This window comes from Onychomys torridus, chromosome 14, assembly GCF_903995425.1.
Source record: "Onychomys torridus chromosome 14, mOncTor1.1, whole genome shotgun sequence".
Lineage (NCBI taxonomy): Eukaryota > Metazoa > Chordata > Mammalia > Rodentia > Cricetidae > Onychomys > Onychomys torridus.
The window spans coordinates 59,261,443-59,284,890 of record NC_050456.1 but is presented as its reverse complement, the minus strand read 5'-3'; the positions used below and the strand labels follow the sequence as shown (position 1 = coordinate 59,284,890).

The 23,448-nt window shown below is 43.9% G+C and overlaps 1 protein-coding gene across 2 annotated transcripts in view; it reads left to right on the top strand.

Annotated features, from left to right (window-relative positions):
* The window catches only part of Ston2 (stonin 2), a 148,151-nt gene extending 130,592 nt beyond the window's left edge, over positions 1 to 17,559 (top strand). For both annotated transcript variants that reach the window (XM_036206422.1, XM_036206423.1), the window contains exons 5-7: positions 5,733 to 7,574; positions 13,715 to 13,917; positions 16,051 to 17,559. In XM_036206422.1, coding sequence (XP_036062315.1) covers positions 5,733 to 7,574; positions 13,715 to 13,917; positions 16,051 to 16,134 — 2,129 coding nt within the window. In that variant the 3' untranslated portion in view covers positions 16,135 to 17,559. The remainder of the gene's footprint in view (positions 1 to 5,732; positions 7,575 to 13,714; positions 13,918 to 16,050) is intronic.
* The last annotated feature ends 5,889 nt before the right edge of the window (positions 17,560 to 23,448 follow it).

The following is a 23,448-nucleotide window of genomic DNA, read 5'->3' as shown; positions in this document are numbered from 1 at the left end:
CAGCTGCTTCTGGGGACTTGCCAGTGCTCTTCCTAGGAAGTCATTGTCCTGGGTGCCAGGCCTGGTAGCTTCTGGGTATAGGAACTGTGTTCAGTAAGACAAGGTGGAGGCTCCTCCCCTCCCCTGTTACCTCCTACCATACATTGCCCCTTACAGTGACGTCTCTGAAATTCTCGAGCCACAGAGCGCTTTCCCGCTTCTTTCAGAATCTATCTTTGAGTCCTGCTGCTGACCCTCTGCCAGGCAACTGAAGTTGGTCCTGCTGGCCACAGCAAGATGTTAGAGCCATGTCTCTCTGAGCTAGAGAATGGAGCTTTTCCTCTAAGACATTAGGAGAAACTAAGATAAAGACAATGCATATTGAGCCAGGGAACCAGTATGCCCAGGTTGGTTGAAGTTTACCTGTTAGAGGACAAGACAGAAAGTAAAAGACGCAGAAACTGAGTATTGGGTAGTTACAGAAATGCAGTCCATGATCAAACAGAGGCCAAAGTCTGGAACTCCAGAGAAAAGACCAATCCCTGGCCATATGTAAGGATACACATTGGCAACTTGCAGGAAAATGGAATTTTCCTGAAACATTTGACAGACTCCAAATTCTGATGCCCGCTTCTTTCCTCTACATGTCGGGTCAGCCAGTCTTGATAAGCAGAGAGATAAACTGGCAGGAAGCCTGTGTCCACCATTTGAAGAAGGCACTTGGTAGATCCAAAGGAACGTCTTATTGCGCGTGTTACGTGTGCTGAGTGGTGGTTTGATGCATTTGTTCCTGCGTTCGGGAAATCTCTGGCCAGGTCACTTTACCAGCATGAAAGCATCATCACCTGGACAGAGGTGAGGGAAGTAGAGCTTCATCTCTGGCCGTGTTTTATCGTGGAGTTGAATGATCTCACTGTACTTTTTAAAGTTAGACGCTCCTCTGAGAAGTTCGTTCGAGTGACTCTTTTGCCCTTACACATTCACACATTGGGGTTAACATAGTGTGTGACTTTTTGCCTGGAAACTTCTGTGTAAACAAAGATGTCAGCCTCTGTTTAATTACCCTCTTTCCCCTCAAATTGGATGAAACCCCTAAGAAGTTGATGTCAGCATGACTGTTGCCAGTCTCCAGTGGAAAACCTTAATCAGATTTTACAGTAGTGAGCCGTGCATGAATGAAATAATGGTTAATGGAAATTTAAAGCAAGAAGGCATGAAAATTTAAAGCAAGAAGGCTTCTAATCTCACTGGAGAGGCAGTTTTTCTTTTAAGATTTATTTATTTTTATTTTACATGAATGCATCTTTTGCCTGCACGGATGTATATGCACCACACGAGTGCAATACTTAGAGCTAGGAGAGGGTGTTAGAGCCCTGAACCTGGAATTTCATATGGTTGAGAGCTGCCATGTGGCTGGCAGGGACCCAAGTTTTAACCACTGAGCCATCTCCTTAGCCTCTGAGTAGTTGTCTTAAAACCACCACACCATGGTCTTCTCAGCAGAGAAGGGGTTAAGTTTTCCTATCTCTAAGAAATGCTGTGTTCCTCTTTTCACACCGTAGATTGCTGTATGGCCGCTTAAGTGCCTGACATCTAGTAGAGCTGGCTACAACCCTAAATGTTTCCTCTTATATAACTATGGTTGTTTTCTGATGTTGAGAAACCTGCAGCAGAGAACTTTGCTCACGCCTCTCCCAACAAATTCAGTGGGCATCTTGCAAATAGGTCTCCTGCATGATGGCATTACATTAATGAGTCTGGTTAACAACCATGTTGGGGGGGGGCAGATAGTGGTGGCAGGGTGTCTACTGTGCCCCAAATATAGAGACTGTAGCTTGCAGAATCTGAATTCAGGGCCTCACACTCATGTGGCTGGTACTTGACTCCCTGAGGCATCTCCCCAGGCCCAGTTTATATTTTTCAATCCTGTTTTTACTCCGTGAACCATTTGTCTCCAAAGGCTTATGAAATACTGAACCTTAATGTTTTCAGACACCTAGTTACTTTATAGATGAAATTTATTCTTCTAGGGGTAATGGGAAGAGCAGCCACTCAACATTAGGTTCTTGACCTATCCAGTAGGATTTAATAATTTTCTTAAATTTCATTTCATATTAAATAAATAAAAATAATGTAATAATATTTAGCCCATAGATAGAAAACTGAGACACAGAAGTTAAAGATATACCCAAAGTTAAGTAGCTTTAGTAAGATCCTGACACATAATTAAAACATGAGCAATTCAAATTCAGATCGTAGGGACTTGATTTGCCCTCCACAAACCGGCAGCAAGAGCATTATCTCAAAGATGACACAGGGTTCTATTTTAAGGGCACAGCAGTTTATAGAATGGTTTTCTGTTGTTGAAGTGTTTGCTATTTATAGCTCTTCAGTGATCTAAACATTGCTATGATAAGCTATGATAAACATCCCCTCTGTACATTGTGACAAACTTGCTATTTTCTCAAGTAAATTCATGTAAGAATTCTTGAGTCACTTTTAAAAGAAAAGTGTGTGTGTGTGTGTGTGTGTGTGTGTGTGTGTGTGTGTGTGTGTGTTTTGATGGCTGAGGATGTAGCCCAGTGGTAGAGCGTCTAGCATGAGTGACAACCTAAGTTCAGTCCTCAACGCTGAAATTAATAAATTGTGCATTGACTCTAATGCTTCAGTCCCTAATGTCTAGAACTTTAAATAAATTGGCTTTGAGGGGAATTTATTATAAGAAAATTATCTTCAGTAGAGACACAAGCCCTTTCTTCCTCTTTCCTTTTCCTTTTTTTTTTTTTTTTTTTTTTTAATTTCTGTCGCAGCAGAAGATGAAGGGGACTATTTTCTGGACAAGGTTTTCAACAGAAGGGAATCCCTTGGCAAGAGTATAAACAGCTTTGGCAAAAAGCCACCCTCCAAAGGGACAGGGCTCAGCTTGTCTTAAGCCAGTGAGTGAGGATGAACTCAAGGCAGAAGGGATGTCCCTGGGAACAGCGATGGCCAGCAAGGGACTGTATGGGTGGCGACACTGCCTTCCAGGGAGCTACCACATTGAGACTCCTGTGAGCTGTGAGAGGTATGACAGCTTTAAAGAAGTTACTATATTTTACATGGATCCACAGTGTTCCCCTTATCTCTCATTACAAACACAATAAAGATTAATAAATGGGCTGGAGAGATGGCTCAGAGGTTAAGAGCACTGGCTGTTCTTCCAGAGGTCCTGAGTTCAATTCCCAGCAACCACATGGTGGCTCACAACCATCTGTAATGAGATCTGGTGCCCTCTTCTGGCCTGCAGGGACACATGAAGGCAGAATACTGTGTACATAATAATAAATAAATAAATAATAAATAAATAAATAAATAAATCTAATAAAAAGATTAATAAATGTGTAAGGTATAAATACTATGAGCTTAGGTTGTTTCCTTCCCCCCAGTGAATAAGTAAATAAATAAATTCTATGTCTACAAAAGCACATCTGAGGGAAAGTCATCTCTACGGTGTTACACATACAGAAAGTGCTTTTTGCTCATTGTATTCTGGGTGGGCTCTGGATAGGCATGTATTCATACTGTTTGTTTATCTTGTCTTTTCAAAATGGGAGTGTGTGTGTGTGTGTGTGTGTGTGTGTGTGTGTGTGTGTGTTAGAGTTGTAAAGCTATCGTCTATCAAGAATCTCCCTATATTTTTAGTATAAGTTCTGGGATTCAAAGTCAGATCCTTGAGCTTGCAAAACAAACATGTTACTGAAACCTTCAGCCCCTTCTTTTCATTTCCCCCTTGGAGACAAAACTTTGCTGTGCAGTCCTGGCTGGTCTGATTCTATCTAGTCCAGGCATACCTCAAGTTTATGCCACTCCTCCTGCCTCAGTCTCCAGAGTACTGGAGTTCCACCATGCCTGGCTTTCAAAATGACCCTTTTAATGAAAGAAATTGCTGTATGTTTGAATGGATTTCTTGGAAGAGTGGAGAACAAGTCAGCCATCCCTTCCATGTGTAATTAATTATGTGTGCAATTGTGTGTAGCGTGGCTGGTTTGGCACAGTTGGATGCGAAACGCATGAAGGATTAGTGAGACAGTCATAAAACTCAAGTGTCTAATTCCAGCTGACCCCTAATGACTGGCAAGAGAAACAGTGGGTGGCGACACACACACACACACACACACACACACACACACACACACGTGTGCGCGCATTGATCTACCCCATTGCAAAACTTCTTTCTCATCTGGGCAGTAAAACTCTGAATATTTACTATATGCCTGACATTTTTTTATCTGTCTGAATCCAGCCCTCCTTGCTAAAAGCCTGTGGCCCCTGCCCCACAACTTCCTCCTACACTTAGGGACTTATGCTTCACAAGTTTGGACCATCCTCTTATTAAAACCCAAATCAATTATTTTCTTTCTTGAAGGCTCCGTTAGGGCAGAATTTTAATTGTAATAACCTTTTAAATTATAAAGTACATAAACCCAGAGATGGAAACTTTAGAGAAAAAAAAAGAGATTATATCGTGATCATTTCCTCGTGTTACTACAATTTTGTAAACACTGTAATGGTTAGGTATTATTCCACTGTGTGCTTAAAGTTCTTTTCTTTCTTTCTTTCTTTTTTTTTTTTTTTTTTTTTTTTGTTTGTGTGTGTGTGTGTGTGTGTGTGTGTGCTTCAATTTCTTAACAGTCACCTATTTATTGCTGTAAAGGCAGTGGAATCTGGGAGAATGGAGCCCAGAACTGAAGCCGACTAAAGTCTCATGCAATAGCTAACTTTATTCAGAACATCAGACAGTGTACCCTGAGGGTTAAGGAAGGTCATATGAGTAAAGTGCTCATGAGTTCAAGCTGTGCACAACCACAAGAACAAGCCACATATGGGGAAAACGTATTTTTCATTAGAGGCATATGAATTAACAACAGCTGAAGTAAACTCACTCCTACCCCACTGCACCTGGAGGGAGCATGAAGCTACAGTCCTAGAACAGTTCCTTGTTTTTGGAGAAACTGAGGTCACAAGATTCTTGTCTTGTGTTCTTGAAGTTTTTTCACAAGCACGGAAGTCCATATTTTGGACCATGTTCTGACCAGTGACCAAATTGTTCAGTTGTGTGGATTTATTACGTGCACATTGAAGGTGCTCACATTTTGTCATTCGTTCTTTCAGTTTGTTGGTTGGTTTTTTGGTTTTGGTTTTGTTTTGTTTTGTTTTGTTGTTGTTGTTGTTGTTGTTGTTTTTGAGACAGGGTTTCTCTGTGTAGCTTTGGCACCTTTCCTAGAACTCACTCTGTAGCCCAGGCTGGCCTCGAACTCACAGAGATTTACCTGTCTCTTTGTCATCCATTCTTATTAATCATATTTGGGACATAATTAAGGCTCTGTACTATCATTATGACTGATAGACTATAGTTTAATTTTAAAAAGTCAGTTTGTATCATTTCACATGGGAGAGACATTTCAATGTTTATAAATTAAGAGCACACACTGTAGAGCCAAGTGCAGAAAGCATCTGTTACACACATTAGTGCATCTGTTTTACAAAGCTGTCATGTTCTTACTACATTTAATGTGGTGGCACCTCTGGAATGTCACTGCAAAACCATGAGACTTGTGCTCAGAGTATTCACTTTGTGCACTGGAGACATGTAGTAAACTGCTTGGGAATTCACTGGGTTCTAGATAAAATTCCAGTAATCTTTGCCTCCCTGGCTTCAATTTCCTTTAAAGATCTGTGTGGCAGCTCCTCATGTCTTTCTCTTTTTCTTTCAGACAATTCTTCCTCCCTCCAGGAAGATGAAGAAGTAGAGATGGAGGCCATCAGTTGGCAGGCTGGCAGTCCAGCCATGAATGGGCACCCTGCTGTTCCTCCGGGGACCACTACTACTCGTTTCCCCAGCTGGGTCACTTTTGATGACAATGAAGTCAGCTGCCCTTTGCCGCCAGTCGCCTCTCCCACGAAGCCCAATCCGCCATCTGTTGCAGCTGCAATCCCAGATGTACCTTACAACTCAACTGGGTCATTTAAGAGGGACCGTCCCAAGAGCACGCTGATGAATTTCTCCAAAGTTCAGAAGCTGGATATTTCCTCCTTAAACCGCCCACCGTCTGTAATCGAGGCACCACCCTGGAGGGCCACCAATCCTTTCCTGAATGAGACTCTGCAGGATGTGCAGCCCTCCCCTATCAACCCGTTCAGTGCTTTCTTTGAAGAGCAGGAACGGCGCTCCCAAAACAGTTCAATTTCCAGTACCACGGGCAAAAGCCAAAGAGATTCTCTCATTGTCATCTACCAGGATGCCATCAGTTTTGATGATTCAGGCAAAAGCCAGTCCCACCCTGATGCTATTGAAAGGCTCAAGCAACTCCACATTGATGATCCCGATCACATGGGCAGTCCATCCCTGCCCGATGATGACCCCATAGCCTGGGTTGAACTAGATGCTCACTCACCCGCATCAGCTCCGTCTCAGCCCAGAGATGGATGGCCAATGATGCTGAGAATCCCCGAGAAGAAAAACATCATGTCCTCCAGGCACTGGGGGCCAATCTACATCAAACTGACAGGCAGCGGTTACCTGCAGCTGTATTATGAGCAGGGGCTAGAAAAACCATTCCGCGAATTCAAGCTGGAGATCTGCCATGAGGTTTCAGAACCCCGGCTCCAGAACTATGATGAGAATGGGAGGATCCACAGCTTGAGGATAGACCGTGTCACTTACAAGGAAAAAAAGAAATACCAGCCCAAACCCGCTGTGGCCCACACAGCAGAGAGGGAGCAGGTGATTAAACTGGGCACCACCAATTACGATGACTTCCTGAGCTTCATCCACGCAGTTCAGGACTGTCTCATGGATTTACCTGTGCTGTCCATGGACTTGAGCACAGTTGGCTTAAACTACCTCGAAGAGGAGATTACGGTGGATGTGAGGGACGAATTCTCGGGCACCGTGAGCAAAGGAGACAAACAGATCTTACAGCACCGTGTCTCGACCCGGATCCACATTCTGAGTTTCCTCTCCGGGCTCGCCGAGTGCCGCTTGGGCCTCAACGACATCCTTATCAAGGGCAACGAAATCGTTTCTCGTCAGGACATCATGCCCACCACCACCACCAAGTGGATCAAGCTCCACGAGTGCCGTTTCCATGGGTGTGTGGATGAGGACGTGTTTAACAGTTCCCGGGTTATTCTCTTCAACCCTTTGGACGCATGCCGGTTTGAGCTAATGAGGTTTAGGACCGTATTTGCTGAGAAGACGTTGCCCTTCACACTCAGGACGGCAGCGAGCATCAACGGGGCAGAGGTCGAGGTGCAGAGCTGGCTGAGGATGTCTCCTGGCTTCTCTTCTAACCGCGACCCTCTGACTCAGGTTCCCTGTGAGAACGTGATGGTTCGCTACCCAGTGCCCAGCGAGTGGGTGAAAAACCTCCGCCGGGAAAGTGTTCTAGGGGAAAAGTCTTTGAAAGCCAAAGTGAACCGGGGGGCAAGTTTTGGCTCTGCTGGTGTCTCTGGCTCTGAGCCTGTCATGAGAGTAACTCTGGGAACTGCCAAGTATGAGCATGCCTTCAACGCCATTGTGTGGAGGATACACCGACTGCCAGACAAGAACTCAGGTAGGTGGGGCATCCTCTAGAAGACAACCACTGAGACTGCTTAAGAGCTGGGGTCAACCTACTCCAGCCTATGGCTGTGTGCAGCATCCGATGATGCCGTGGGGTGGAAATGGTGGTAATAGCGAGGGGAGAATAGGAGACCAGGAAATCTGCACGTAGTGACAGCCAGGATGACCTAGTATATGTCATCTGTTCCCTACCTTAGCATCCTTCATCTCCCATAAATGTACTGTATACTACTCAGCTGAGCCGCTAAACAGCTTTCTAGGGAAGCTTCTGAGTTGTGTGTGTGTGTGCATGAGTGTGTGTGTGTGTGTGTGTGTGTGTGTGTGTGTGTATGCACATATGTGTAGAGACCAGAGAATGTCATCAGATGCCACTGGTAGGGGTGCTAGTCACCCCGTTTGTGAGAAAGCGTCTCTCACTGGCCTGGGACCCAGTTTGCCATCTCAGCTATGTTGACTGACCGGTGAGCCCAAGAGACTCACCTGTCTTTGTTTGCCCTGTTGTGGTTCGTTTTGTGGTTGTTGGAATTATTTTACTGGCTTGTGTATGGGTGTTTGGGCTCCATACACGTCTATGCACCGTGTGCACATTGCCTTGCAGAGGTCAGAAGAGGGATCCAGATTCCATGGAACTGAAGTTACAGCGGATTGTGACTCACCACGAGGGTGGTAGGAATAGAACCCAGGTCCTCTGCAAGAGCAGCTAGTGCTCTTAACCTCTGAGCCATCTCTCCAGCCCATCCCTGGCTTTGGGATTATATACACGCACCGCCACCCCTGGCTCTTTTACAATACTTCCTAGGATCAAATGCAGGGCCTTATATTAGCATTGTACTTATTGAGCGGTCTCTCCAGCACCTTGAAGTTTTGTTCTTCTGGAACTCATTAAGTGTTAGCTGTGGTGCCAAATGCAATTCCCAGATGATGGAAAGCTCGTGGGTTCTGAAGAGGAATCTTTATCCCCTTCATGAAGGTGAAAGAGCCACTGTATATCCAATCACATACTCAGTATGTGGGAGAAGTGAGCCCTTCTGCAACCAGCTACTGTCAATCATCATATCTCCAGTCCCAGGGTTTGGCTTTGGGACTCTTGATGGAAAAGAGACTAAACATCCAGGATATCAAGGTCCAAAGGGCCAGAGTTCCACCAGACAGAGAGTAAAGAAGGGAGTGTTCGATTTAAACAAACAAACTTCCCAGCCTAGCTGTCCTGCTCACTGAGGCTGTGCTGCTGTGTCTCAGGAGGTCCAGAAGGCAGCTGCTAAGGAGACTTTGTGAGTGCCAAAACAAGGCAGCAATAACCAGCTGTAATGGCTTGATTTTTTTTTTTTTTTTTTTTTTGAGTATGTCTAAGTGACCTCAGTGGCCCGTGAAGAGCCTGTGATCCCACAAGCCTTTAAACCACTTCTCTTCTTGTCTGTAATAAACTGTGCCCATCTGTTAAGGAAAGTGGATTAGCTTAGTCAGGCAAAAGCAAGAAAAAAAAAAAAAAAAAAAGCACTGGCTTGAACTTCTGGTTGAAACGCCGTGCCCACCCCATGCCCAGGCTTTCTTGCCTTACCACCTTGGAATGATTACCGTGTATTCAGGGCGTTCTGCTACAAGTGCAGGATGGCTGCATTATCATATCTTAAACGGAATTTGATGAGATAGCAAGAGACCGCGCAGTCTAATCAACTCCTGAGGCTGCCTGGGGAGCAGGCAAACACCGGGCATTCTGTGTCAGACACTGGGTGTAGCAGTGTGAGCTGAGGAGACAATCGGACCTCTGTGCCGGAGGCTGGGGCGGCCACCCTCTGCTTCTACACTGACGGGATTTGGAGAACAGCCTTCCTCTCTGCACATGCCTACTCATTGCTCAGCACTGTGCTTCTCCTGGTGCTTTTGTGCCTGCCGCCTTGGCCATCGGGACTGAGCTCTCCCCAGTGGAAACGAGAAGCCCTGGATTCTCTCTCCTTTGGCACAGAAACCCTGGGGAAAAGAGAGTTACAAAAGTACTGGGCTTCCAAGCTGGGGCCTCAGATGAAAGAGTAAAACCTAAGAGATGACTTGACTCACCTAAAGTCACAAAAAACACATCCAGGGTTCTCTTCTTAGTACCCCAGGTCCCCTTTAGAGATGAAGCCAATTAGACACATGCCTCAAATAATGTCCACCATTGGAACAAAGATCTGTAGTTTCTCAGTGTAGACAAATAATCTCAAAGTGAAAAAAGTACTTAATAGCACTGTGTGAAGGATTTTAATTATAATATGCAACAAGGGCTGACCTTAAATGGGAATAGGGGTGGGGGAGAGGGGCCTTCACTATGAGTAGGTCATTGAAGTGAGGAAAGCTTAAACAACACATCATCAGAAAAGAGAGCTCCAGAGCAGCACCAGTCACAGAAACTCATAGTTGTCTCCTGGGTACAGCCATGGAGACACATTTTTGTAGTGGGTAGCCATCCCAGCCTTGGCCTGGAAGTCCCAACCCCCATTGAGGCTTTGGTAATGGTCATGCCCACAAGGCGGGGCTGAGGGAGGAAGCTGAAGACCCAGGATTGAGAGGAGAGCTCTCTCTTGGTTCTGGGACCCTGGACGCTGGAGGTAGACCGAGCGGAGTTCTCCAGAGCACACCGCTGGACTGCGCCATACCTTTCCCAGACCCTACAACCTATCCCTTCATTTGTAAGTTACCCCACAAAAAAAACCTCCCTTTTAACTACATGGAGTGGCCTTAATAACTCCACCAATACATTTTTAGTATCATTTTTTGGTCCTTTGGGCCACTTGGCTCAAGTTGACAAGTGACCAGAGCGATCAAGATGCAGAGACCATGGCGGGGTGCTGCTTACTGGCTTGCTCCTCATGGCTTGCTCAGCCTGCTTTCTTATAGAGCCCAGGACTACCAACCTAGGAATGGAATGGCACCAGCCACCATGGGTTGTGCCCTCTCCAATCAACCACTAATTAAGAAAATGCTCTGCAGGCTTGCCTACAGCTCCATCTCATGGAGGCATTTTCTCAATTGAGGTCCCTTCCTCTCTGATGGCTCTAGCTTGTGTCAAGTTGTCATAAAACTAACCAGTACAGCTGCCAATCATTGCCCAGCTTCTGCCTTCCTATTCACAAAACCAGAGAGCTGGTGATGACCTACTGACTCCACCCCATTTTCTGAGTTCTTTGTATAGGTGTTACCCTTGGTAAATTGCCATCTTGGGGGGTTGGTTTTTGATTTTCAGGGGACAGGGTTTCTGTGTAGCCCTGGCTGTACTGGAACTTGCTTTGTAGACCAGGCTGACCTTGAACTCACAGAAATACACCAGCCTTTGCCTCCCGAGTGCTGGGACTAAAGGAGTTGTGCCACCATTGTCCTGCTGGTAAACTGGTTTTTACAGATTGTTTTTTCATAACCACAACCTCCATTATCATCAAAGTGTCTGGATCCTAGCAAAGGCCCAAAGGTCCAAGCCCCTCTGTGTCCACTGTATCCTGGTCCTACATGGGGACATGCATGGCCCACAGAACGCGCTAAGAGCTGAAACATTCAGTCCTGAACAAGTACCTTTTTAATTTTTTTTTTTTTTTTTCTGGTTCTGCTTCTTATTGGTCTAGGTAAAGAGAAAACACACCCAAATGTGATGGCTTTTTTTTTTTGGAAATAAATCAATTTGAATTTTAATGCTCAATTTCATCAAGAAAGACAAGTTAACATATATGTGTGTGTTGCCATGAATTAAACAATACCAGCTTTCAAATTGTTTTGCTCCAATGGTCCACCACCCTTACACATTCAATAATTGAGGTTAGGAATCCAGGACAAGATGTATGTGGCTTACAGAGTTAACTGTTGAATATGCTTAAAGACAATCTGAGGAAGGAATCACCTTTGAAAAAGAGAAATGTCAGAATGCCAGCAATGTCAAATAAAGCTAATTAGATAAAAACAGTTGTTTGAATATCTGTTTAAGTGAAGAGACCTTCTGCACTGTAGTAAGCAAATCCCATAGCAGTGTACCAAGTATTTAGAACCTGCTTTGGAATCAGAGAGATCCGAATTTTATTTTCAGCCCTCTGCTTAATGGTGGTGTGACCTCAGGCAATTTACTTAACCCTTTCAGAGGAATCTAATTTTTCTCATCTACGAAGTAAGATTATTAATACCTAGCTCATTCAAAATGAAATTGGGTGATGCTTTTAAGTGTGAGGCAGAGTATTAGTGATGCTGATAAGTGATAGATAGCTCTATAATTAGTCTGTGGCACACAGAAGGATAGATTGAACAGATTCGTTCTCAGATGCCATCATTTTTATTATTTATGTATATATCTTATTTCAATTCCTTTCCTAAAAACCAGTGCAAATTTTTCAGTTAAATTTCCTAGCCTTGTTCTTTAGAAATGACCATTAAACTATATTTCATTTGTGAAACAGAAAAACAAATACTTCACTCTAGTGTTCTCCTTGGAGAGAGGGTGTGTATCTCCTTACTCTCCGAGATTGAAAAATCCTACCCAGAGCAATAAAGAAAATTGGAGTGGCTGACTTGGAGGAGCAGGGGAGATTTATACAATTCAGTCAGAGCCATGTCACACTGCTCCTCTGCAGCTTGCTGCTCTCCAGCTCCTTGTTATTGTCCCACAACCTGGCCTCTGTGTTTGGGGACCGTGAAGTCATATGACTCAGACAAAAGGATGACAACCCACAGTCATAGACAGCTCTGCCAATTTCTAGCTGAGACCTCTGGTAGCTTACTTTGCCTTCCAGAAACCTCACTGACCTTAAGACAGTAGTTCTCATCCTTCCTAACACTGCAACCCTTTAATACAGTTCCTCATGTTGTGGTGACTCCCGACCATAAAATTATCTCGTTCCTACTTCAAAACTGTACTGTTATGAATCGTAACGTAAATATCTGAGATGCAGGATATCTGATATGTGACCCCCGAAAGGGTCATGACCCACAGGTTGAGAGCTGCTGCTTTGAGGCTTTGTGGTGAAATTCAGCAGGAGGGTCCGTGTGGAGCAGCTAGCGTCATCCCAGGCACAGGGCACCCAGTCGTCCCCACTGTGCCTGATGAAGGGTGGTAATGCTTGAATGTCATAGCTGCAGAGCTCAGCTCTAACTTGCCAAGTGAAAAGCAGATCCGAATTCTACCTGTAAGTACAGTTGACCCATCGATACCGAGTTACTACTCCTCTCCATAGCACCCTACTGCAGTTTAATTCTGTACTTATTGTACAGCCCCTTTTCATGCATACCCCTCCTAATGACTCCAATTCCCAGAGGAGGGATTCGGGTCAGAAGAGAACAAAGGACTTTTCCACTCTGAGAACTGCAGGGCGACCAAGGCGAAGTTATGACTGCAGATCATCAGCTTGTCTGTCCATTGCACTGTATTCCCAGATTTCAGGCATGCATCTGCGAGTCTGTCACTTTCATATATCACCCACCCACAGAAACATGCCTGAGGCATCTCTGAAATTTAAAATGCTATTAAGAAAATTCATCTTGGAAAGGCAAGCGGTTTGCCCCTGGTGGCTGTCACTGATGTTTTATTAGGTGCCAAGTGCTAATCTCCTTTCTTCATTCTTCCTCTCAGGCTGTGCTGCATAGCTACATAGCTCTTTGACCTACACACGCATAAAGACCCCAGTTTCTCAGACTGTGGGGTTCTGGTTCTGGTTCTGTTTACAAATAATGTTTCGTCACTTTGATATTTATTTATTTATTTTGTGCGTGTTGCTGTTTTGTCTGTGTGTATGGCTTTGTGAGGTTGTCAGATTCCCCTGGAACTGGAGTTACAGACAATCGTGAACTGCCATGTGGGTGCTAAGAATTGAACCAGGTCCTCTGGAAGAACAGCCATTATTACTTTTAACCACTGGGCCGTCTTCTAGCCCCCTCAGACTGTGGGTTTTATGCTAGTATTCCAGGCTGCGGTAATCAAGAGACATTGCATCCAAGGGTCTGAGGCACACAGAGGCTGATGTCTGCCTACGGAAGCCCTCTTGCTCAGCATTGGACCCTCCAAAAGCACCAGGTGCACAGCCTGCAGACCTCCGTTATTACCAAAGTGGCTGTATAGCTTCTTCTCCTTTTTAATTTCATCTTCAAAGAACTTGACCTCTGGATTCTTTCTTTCTGTTCTAGCTTCTGGTCATCCACACTGTTTCTTTTGCCACCTTGAACTTGGCTCGGACCGGGAAGTGCCTTCCAGATTTGCCAATTACGTAAACGTCGAGTTCAGCATGCCCACCACTTCTGCCTCCAAAGCAGCTGTGAGATCCATCTCTGTGGAAGACAAGCCTGGTGTCAGGAAGTGGGTCAATTACTCTGCCCACTACAGCTACAAGGTAGCCTCGGGGGGGGGGCTCCGGGCCGACGTTTCCAAGTCCATTTGTTCGTTCGCCCCCTCCCCCTTACTCCTTTCAGCAAATGCTTCTCATATCAGGGCACCTTACATTCATAGCTGGGGATGAATCGCCTCTGACTTTAATGAAATGTTCTCTCCTGGGTAAGAGAAAGGTTTGGGGAAAAAAAAAAAAGAGAATTAAGGGGCTGAAGACAGAGAAGAATATAATGTCTGCCATCATGAATAATAACAAAAAGAGCAATGGGACCAAGCAACAATTTTTACTCATCCATGACATAATTCGAGTTTTGGAGTGAACTTGACAATGGAGGGAGTACTGGCAACATGACCAGCTGAAGCAAGTATTTCATCTATAGGAATTGTGTATCAGAACACGAAAGAGGCAGGCACAAGGCAGTAAATAAAAGCCAAAGCCTTTGACAGTGATAATAGGATTGGGGCTATGGGAGATGTCTGCCATCGATGCTGGAGAGCTGGTTTTCCTGATGGGGAGTGTGTGTGTAGCGGGGAGGTGTTTGAAGACAGAGTCTCCCTCTGTAGCTCAGTCTGGTTCAAGTTCTGTTTTTCTACCTCTGAATGCTCAGATTATAGGTAGATCATCCTCAAAGGAGGACTTATAATGTGAAAAGGTAGACGTTTGGTAGAAGATCGACTTCCAACAAGGGGGGAGAAGGAGGCTTTAAAATTTCGCAAAGTTGTTTGATAATTTCCTGTGAATAATGATTCTCACAGATTTATGTAACTTATTATGCCTTTAAATATTTTCTCGGTTGTGTCATCTAAAACCGTTCAACTACCAAAAAGAACAAATGCCCCATCTTGTGGCCAGGAAAAAAACTAGCACTCCCCCCCCACCACCACCATTCCCACAGCCATGGACAGTAATCTATCTTCAATTGTTGCCTCCAAGTGGAGAGGCGTAATATTCAATGTAAGGCTGAGGAGCGGCCGGAATGAGATTCCTCAGTTCAAACAGTCCCTTCCTGCCTTACCAGAGGCTTTAGTTAAGGCATGTTGGTCTTTTAAAAGATTTTATCAATTATTTATTTGATGTGTGTGGGTGTCTTGTCTGCATGCATGTCTGTGCATCACATGTTTGCAGCACCCGAGGAGGCCCCGGGACTGGAGTCACAGACAGTGGTGAGCCACCGTGTGGGTGCTGGGAAGCGAACCCAGGCCATCTGGAAGAGCATCCAGTACTCTTAACCACTGAGCTGTCTCTCTAGCCCAAGTCATGTTACTTTCAAAGGGCAGCTTCTTGAGAGTATTCTGCAGAAGACAGGCTAAGCAGTAAATGCTCCAATACTTAGCGGCTTAGAGACTTCGAAGAAAAGAAGTAGTTGAAGGGGCTGAAGTGGTCAATGACAGAAGGATTTATCCCTTCTGTAAACTGTCGTCAGTCGCTACCGGATTTCTACACTGTTGGATAAAATGAACTAGATCTTGCTCCTATCCCGTGAAGCCTATGGAATAGCAGATCCAGGGATACCAGAACTATTCAGAGGAAACTCAGTCTCCCGACTGAGTGAGGAGCAAAGGTACTTGTAGTGGATAGCCATTCCAGCCTTGGCCTGGAAGTTCCAACCCCCATTGAGGCTTCAGTAATGGTCACGCCCACAAGGCGGGGCTGAGGGAGGAAGCTGAAGACCCAGGATAGAGAGGAGGGCTCTCTCTTGGTTCTGGGACACTGGATGCTGGACGCAGGAGGTAGATCAAGCAGAGTTCTCCAGAGAACACTGCCAGACTGCGCCATACCTTTGTCAGACCCTGCAACCTACCCCTTCATTTGTAAGTTACCCCACAAAATAAACCTCCCTTTTAACTGCGTGGAGTGGCCTTAATAATTTCACCAATAGGTACTTTTTGAGCAATGCTGCCAGACAAAGAATAAGAATTTCCCAGAAGGACTGTGAAGAAGAGGGAATTCCACACGCTAAAGGGGATCATGGTATACTCAGGACTAGTGGTTCCATTATGGCAGCAGCCCAGAATATCCACAGAATTCCAAGTAATCCCAAGGACCTTTGCAAGGTTCTTTTGGCTCGTTTGCTTTTGTGCTTTTCCTCTCCCTTGCTCTTATTCCTGATGTGTTCTCCATCTTTTATTTTGCCAGGTGGAGATTGAACAGAAAAAGAGTTTGAAGCCAGACTTTGAGGGAGAGGAGTTGGAAAACCCAAAGGAATGTGGGGTACAGTGACAGTGGCCTACTGCGTAAAGAACTGAGGAACGCTGACTCACGCTGGGTGTCTTCCTGAATAACTCAAGTTTAAGTCCACACCTGCTGTGGCTGCTCCTTGTTGGGGGTGGTCTACTACCGTTTCCTGTGTGCAGTTACCTGTGTGTGACAGGAAATCCTGAGGGGGTTGCTTCCAATAGACTCCTTGACGCTGAGCACGCCTAAAGCATGTGGTGCACCCGGCTTTTGGAGTTTATTGTATATTGAGCCTCCTCGTCTCTTTTCTGCTTATATCATGGCACTGGTGTGTGGTTTGTGGTGACTATTAGAGACCCAAAAAGAACGGCCAACATCAGTGTTGGCATGGTTTACTCCCAATATCCATCTGTCACTTGGAAGTTTCTGGGAAAAGCAGCCTGGAAAATTAATCAAGGATCTGTCTCTAGTGGTCCCTCTGTGAAAGACTCAGAGGACTTTCAAAACTATTTCCTCTTTGGGCCTGCTAGGCCTTTTCTAAAACCCTCCATTCTTTCGAGGCTGGTTTTACTCCACAGAGGTTGTCCAGAGGTTCCCCTTCTGGTTCCAGATTGTTCAAGATCGAAATACTTTTTTCAACTTCTGTTTTTCCCATCTGCTATCCTAAGTCATGATAGACAGTGGGAAAAGCCAATCTGAATTTTTTCAGATTCAGAGATTGGAGCTTAATTCTGCTAGTGGACTGGCTTGGATTCACAGTCTGTTGAAGAGAAAGGAAAGCTGAACTTGTTTTTCTTCATTTGAAGGAAAGGGAACATTAAATGTAAGTTTCTCTTCAGTTCCGAAGCCAGCTTCAATCATAATGAACTGCCAAATTCTCACTGATCACTTCTAATTCCTGAAATACAGGCACAGCTGTAAGAGAGGCTTGTGAGAGAGAGACACTTGGGAGTTCTTTTCATACCTCATAGGCAATGACTGTTACATGTCCCTTTAATGCGAAATTTACAGGAAATCGAAGCTAAAGAAATCACTGTAAAAGCTTAATTGGAATGAGTTTTGCCCCAAATTCAGAGGTTGGTAGTCACAGTGTTATGACAAGTTCAAAAAGGCAGAAGGCTCCAGGGTAGGGCTGGGGAAAGCCAGTTTCCCAGTGTCATGACCATGAACCCCTAATTCCAAGAATCAGAGCGACCTCTTTTTCGCTCACGCCTACCCACCGCTTCCCACTCCCTGCTTATTGTACCTTGGTGTTTCCTCTCATGGAGAATAAAGGGAGGGGACAGAATGTATATTTTATCAGACTTGGGAAAATACCTGCAGTTTGGGACTGACTGATCCAAGATTTGTGTATTCAGCTCATATTTAGTGAGATTGAACTGTGTACTGGCATTTGGCATCCTTGCAGTGTTTTGAACTATGGTTTTTTTGTTTTTGTTTTTGAGACAGGGTTTCTCTGTGTAGCCTTGGCTGTCCTGGAACTCTTCTCTGTACACAAGGCCGGCCTCAAACTCAGAGATCCACCTGCCTCTGCCTCTGGAGTGTGGGGTATTAAAGGAGTGCGCCACCACCTCCCCGCTTGAACTATGTTTTTAACTAAGCATTAGATTGAAACGAAAGGGACATGCTGCATAGGCATAGATGAGGAGACCTGTATTTTGAGTTTTTAAAATACAACCCTTTCAGGTTTTATAGCAGCTCATATAGAAATGTTTTCTTAAGGAAATAGGAGTTCATTTTTGAACCAGGAATATATCATGGCCATTCACAAGGCTAATGCATTCCATCTGTGGTGGTAGGTGTTTAAACAGCTCTGCATAGTGATTGGCCAGCCCACGCCCGAATGGAGGGTTACATTCAATTGTAGAGAGACATTAATATGTTGAATGTGTCCACACGCAGGTGACCAAGGTTGTGAAGACCGTGATTATATAAGGAACAGGGGGGTAGGTGGGAGTGTCCTGCAGAACAGGGGGTACAGCTGGGAAGGGAGTACAGAGAAGTTGGGAAATGATGTAATAGCTGCCACAAAGTTTCTGCTAAGCTCTAAAGAAGAGGGGTTAGATTTGTTTTGCATAACTTCAAAGACAAAAAAGAAAACGATCGAACCAGAAGAGAACTTTACAGATGACAGATATTTGCTCAATATCAGAATCTTCTAGTAAGAAGTGTTCTAAAGAAGGAGTCAAGTAAGATCTCCTGCTGTAGCAAATGCCCAGAGGTTAACGAAGCCACCTATCCCAAGCGCTATGGAAGAGACCGTCATGTTGGATTTGGCCACGGTGGTAGGAAAGTGTTTTCCAAATAGTCTTCATAGGAACGAGGCTCTCTGGCTCCAGATAACCTTTCCTCTGTGTTTTCATGCTGTTGGAGGACAGTGGGATCCTCGAAAACATTGTCACAGAATTCCATGTCCTTTCCGCTGCTGAGCTAAAGGCCGTGAGAGTTCTCGGATATCCATGTGCTTGGAGACTTGGCAAGAGGAATGAAGGTCCTCCCTAGCTCAGCCCTGGCAGGGGCCATGCCCCGCTGGTAACGTAGCATGCACATTACCTGTGTTGTCTTCTCTCCCACCCATTTGGTCAATTCTTCTGGCCTTGGTGCTTCTCCTGGACTGTTTGGAATTTTGTTGTTGCTTTGCCTTAATCAAGCCTTGAAAAAAAAAAAAAAAATCTGCCCCCTCCCTGTACCATTTATATTTAGCAAGCAAATTATCACTAATTTTTAAAAATCTACTACCTTGGTTCCATCAAATTCATTTTGCCTCTGCTGTGCTTAGGGTCATTATGGATTACATGTAGGGAACTGAGGGGCATAATGAAATGTATTTTAGGGCTTACTAACAACCTCCATAAAAACCATAGTTGGACAAATTATCCTTTTGATAGGCAGAATTTGTGCTTGCCACGTTGGACTTCAGTTTTTATTTTTCTTGTGGTTACAAAAAAAAAAAAAAAAAGGCTATGTTATCAATGATGTAAAAAAGAGGATGGATTTTTCCAGTATAGTTAGAACATGTTTGGTGTCATATGGAATCAAAAACTATTTATTTTTGAGTCCAGGGCTTGTATACTTACTCTACTCTATCAGACAAGAGGACTGGTAATGTAGCACAGTGGTAGAGAACTTACCTAGCATGCACAAGGTCCCGGGTTCAACCCCCCAGTACCACATAAACAAACAACAAAAAAGAGAGTAGGGGGTGTTTTGAGGACACATCACTGAAACCCCACTTGTAGATGCAGTGTTGGCTGTTCTCATCTAAAGTTAGGCCTTTGTTCTTGTTAGATTGTCTAGACTGTTGCTGTTCCTGCTGCTTCGTTTCATTTTCTGTGGGCTTCCCCCTCTACTCACTCTAGAAACATGGTTGGGATCAGGAATGTATGTCCCTAACAAGCTCTATTCCTAAGAAATGTGATACATGAAGACGAAGAACCCATCACTGTGGTTCAAATGCCTGTCACCAAGTGTGAGCTACAATACGGTCCGGCCACCTTAATTCCTTCCTTCCAAGTCAAACACACTCATTAAATGAATGGGAATCGTTGGCACTTTGACTCTGAGACTACTTACCCTCTGCTTAGCATCCAACGCTCACATGGTAGCTAGCAAGCAGCATTTATTTTCCAGAGGACTTAAATAACTGCCTGGCTTTATCCCTGCCGTCAGTGTCAACCAAGTGTCAGGACAGAGGCACGTAAGGAGTAGCTGACTCTCACCCGAAGTGTCCCTTGTTCACACTGGGAAACACTTCAGAGGTGGAGAGGTGCAGGTGCTGCCCACAGTTAGGCCATTGATCCATTTTATTGCTGCCAGTAAAACAGACCTGTGAGCCTCGGCCCTGCCCATGAGAGTGACTAGCGGATGGGGCTCGCAGCCAGTCCTGCTGGGTCAGGGCTTTCTCCTCCCAACTGTAACCACTGACCAATGCTACTGTGCACATCGCGTCCCCGCATGAGATGGGGGTCTGAGACAGGAAGTCATGATTTCAAAGCTGATTTCTATATTTCTGTTTTATCATCAGTTTAGGGATTAAAATAAAAAGAGATTGAGGTGACTCTTTTCTGTTTTTCCTTAAAAGTCCTAGAAATTAATTATTACAAAAAGGAAGTGCTATCATCCAACCTACTTTTATAAATTCTCTTTATTAAAAAGTGGTAAATTTAACTTTTGGGGGGGGTATTTCGAGACAGGTTTTCTCTGTGTGGCTCTGGCTGTCCTGGAACTCTGTAGACCAGGCTAGCCTTGAACTCACAGAAATTGCCCTGCCTCTGCCTCCTGAGTGCTGTAATTAATGGCCTATACCACCATCACAAATTTAACCCTTCTAAGAATGTCTGATTTAAATTAATCCTGGCATGTCTGAAGTTGAGATGTGATTAGAGTTCAATAGAGAATCCGTGAACAGCTAACAAAAAAATTAAATAAAAATATGCCATCTGTCAAATGAATCTTGTGTTAACACTTTACTACCAAACTACAACAGCATTTTATATAAAATTAGTCAGTATATTCTCACTATGATTCTAATGGATGTCTGCTAAACATGACCAGTGTCGATTTACCAATTCCCTACACATTACCACATTTTAATTATGCTCTTTCTAAATGAGATTGGCTTTGGCTATTATCATTCATAACTGTGTATTAAAGGAAATAAAAGTGAAGGAAGATATAGACGGCAATCTTAAGCATAGGAACAAATGCATATATTAGTAATATTCCCGTTGTCAAACAAGCCAGAACATGGAAGTTTTATATTCTCGTGTGCCTTGGACAATTTGCTAATGAAAGTTCAGCCCTATACTTTAATATCTTGCAATTCCAAGCCCATGAAGGTAAAAAGTGTCAATAGTACTATGTTCTGCAGATGTAAAAACTGGATGTAATGAAAAGCTGCTAAAGAACAGATTGAAGAAAATAATAATTTCAGTATGAAAAGATGTGGAACATATAGAGCATTGACCACCAAGATTCAACACGACCTGAACTGGAGGCCATCTCTTAAAGTCAGAATCTACAGGAAAACAGGACTAGACAACAGAGCTCTTCAGTTTTGCTCAGATTGCATCAAGTGCTCTGGTTAAGGGTCTGTGTTTGCAGCCAGGCACAGTAGGACGCTGAAGACTGTTGTTGGTAGCCATGCTGTGATGGCTTTGTTAAGGGAAAAGTTGGGCTTTCTGTAACTGTGCACATGCATGGGGACAATCACTATTGCTAACTCACCTGTCATTTTCCCAACATGACTTCGGTTTCCAGAGACAAAAGAGAGAGGGCTGAATTTCTGTTTCTTTGGTTATTTTTTTCCCCAGCTGTGGTTTTATGGGTTGTTTCACAGAATATCCTTTCCTGCCACATTTTTGTGGATAATTGCATGTCCATATGATTCTTTATATATGCCTAAGAACCAAGAAATTTAAAATATGTAAGCTGGAGAGATCAGCTAGTTTATCTTTTTCCTGCTCTAAAAATTCCTTCCCTTCCCTATCTGCTTAGATGACAGAAATGCAGGAAAGCCTGCAATTCTCTGTTCTGCAGTTGACTTCAAAATACCAGTTCAATACAAAGGTCAAAAGGGCAGTCTCCCAAGTGGATCTATAGGGATGTGAACGCCAGGTAAAATATAAGTAGGTCTAACGTTCCAAGTCCTGAAGATGTTAGGATGTAAGATGTTCAAATGACCTATGATTCATAGATACAGCCTTTTAGGTAGATGGCTATAGGAGGAGGGGGAGACAGATTAATCTGCGGCCATCTGTAATTATAACAAAGTCAACGAGAGAATACCGCCTGTTAAAATGTACTTAATGTGGATCATTTTAAAATAACTTCTCTGTGGGGTATGTTTGCATGTGACTTTAGTTTCTTCTCTGGTTATCCTTACTCAGATATAATGGGTCAGTTCTAATTGGTTGGATGGAAATCCCAGCATCCTCTCCTTCTTCGTTCCCATGTTCCACCTCAGACGAAACCCCAGTTCTCACTGTGGACACTAGCCACACCGTGACTGAAGCCTTAGGCACCACCTTAAGCTCACCTCTGTATGCTTTTGGATGGGCCATCCCAGTGAGACTCCACAGCGGCAGTTCCGTGGACGCAGGTGTACACGGAGCTCTCTGTTGGATTTAAGGGTTTGCAAGAATGGTGTGTGAGAAGGATGAGGTGACTCCCTTCCCCTACAGCCAGCATTCTTTATTAATAGTTTATGTTCACTTGCCAACAGAAACTGGAGAACCCTTTGCCATTTTCAGAAGGCTAATCAGGGTCAGTGTTTGAGAAAAGGAAAGACAGGAGCCTCCCTCCTCACCCTCCATTTTTGTGATATACACGTGAATTTCAGTGTGTCCAGGTAGTTGAACCCAAGATCCAGTGAATGACTTGACTGATCTAAGGCTTGTATTTCCCCTCCCTGTCACTTATCCTCACTCAGTGTAACTTCTTGCACTATTGTAGTTAATTTTATGTAAAACCAGTTAACTCTAAAAAGAATGTGCCTATGTAACAGAGTCTACACACTGGCTATTTCTGTAGAGGTGATGTTTTGTGTTTGATGTTTGTATTTGCTGAATAATCTGTTATGTCTTTTTTGAGCTATGAAAAGGAAGTATTAATAAAAAAAAAAATTTAAGCAAAATGTCATTGCAGTGTTTAATGAATAGAGGCATGATAAAGAGTACATGCTTCCCAGATATGGTGGCACATGTCTTTAATAAAAAAAGAACAAGACTACATGCTTATTAATGAGGTCCATTACCCAGCCGGTATGGTTTTTCGTCATACGCTGACAAGTAATTTGCTTAAATTATTCTAGGTAAATTCATCATTTATGCAATTTAAGTCAGTTCGAAATACATTAATTACATTTCATTTTGTGGCCGAGTACTATGAGAAAACAAATGGAACATATACAGTCCCCAAGGTTTCCTTGAAAGTAAGTAAGTATATAGAGCCCATAGATAGTGAGTGTATGCAAATCCTGATCTATTGCCAGTGCTATACCAATAATTAATTGATGAATACTAATTACTGATGTCAACATGTGGACTAAGATATTTAGGTAGTTTTTATGGGAAAGGTAGCTTTTGGGAGAGGCCTACTGCTTATAAAAAAGACTAGTCTGTCAAAAACACATTGAGTGTTTTAGGCTGTGGGAAAGATTAGAAGCAGTAAACAGAGCATAAATAAATAAGTAAGAAAGCAGCATTGTGTTTTGTTCCATTCATGTTGACCAAGGAAGAACATCTTATTACAAAACACAAGCATGTACTGTGAGAGAGAGCTCAGACTAGTTCAGTGGCTCCTGCTGTCCAGAGAGGTCTGTTCTGAAGTGAACACAAAATTCCACAGTCTATTCAGTAC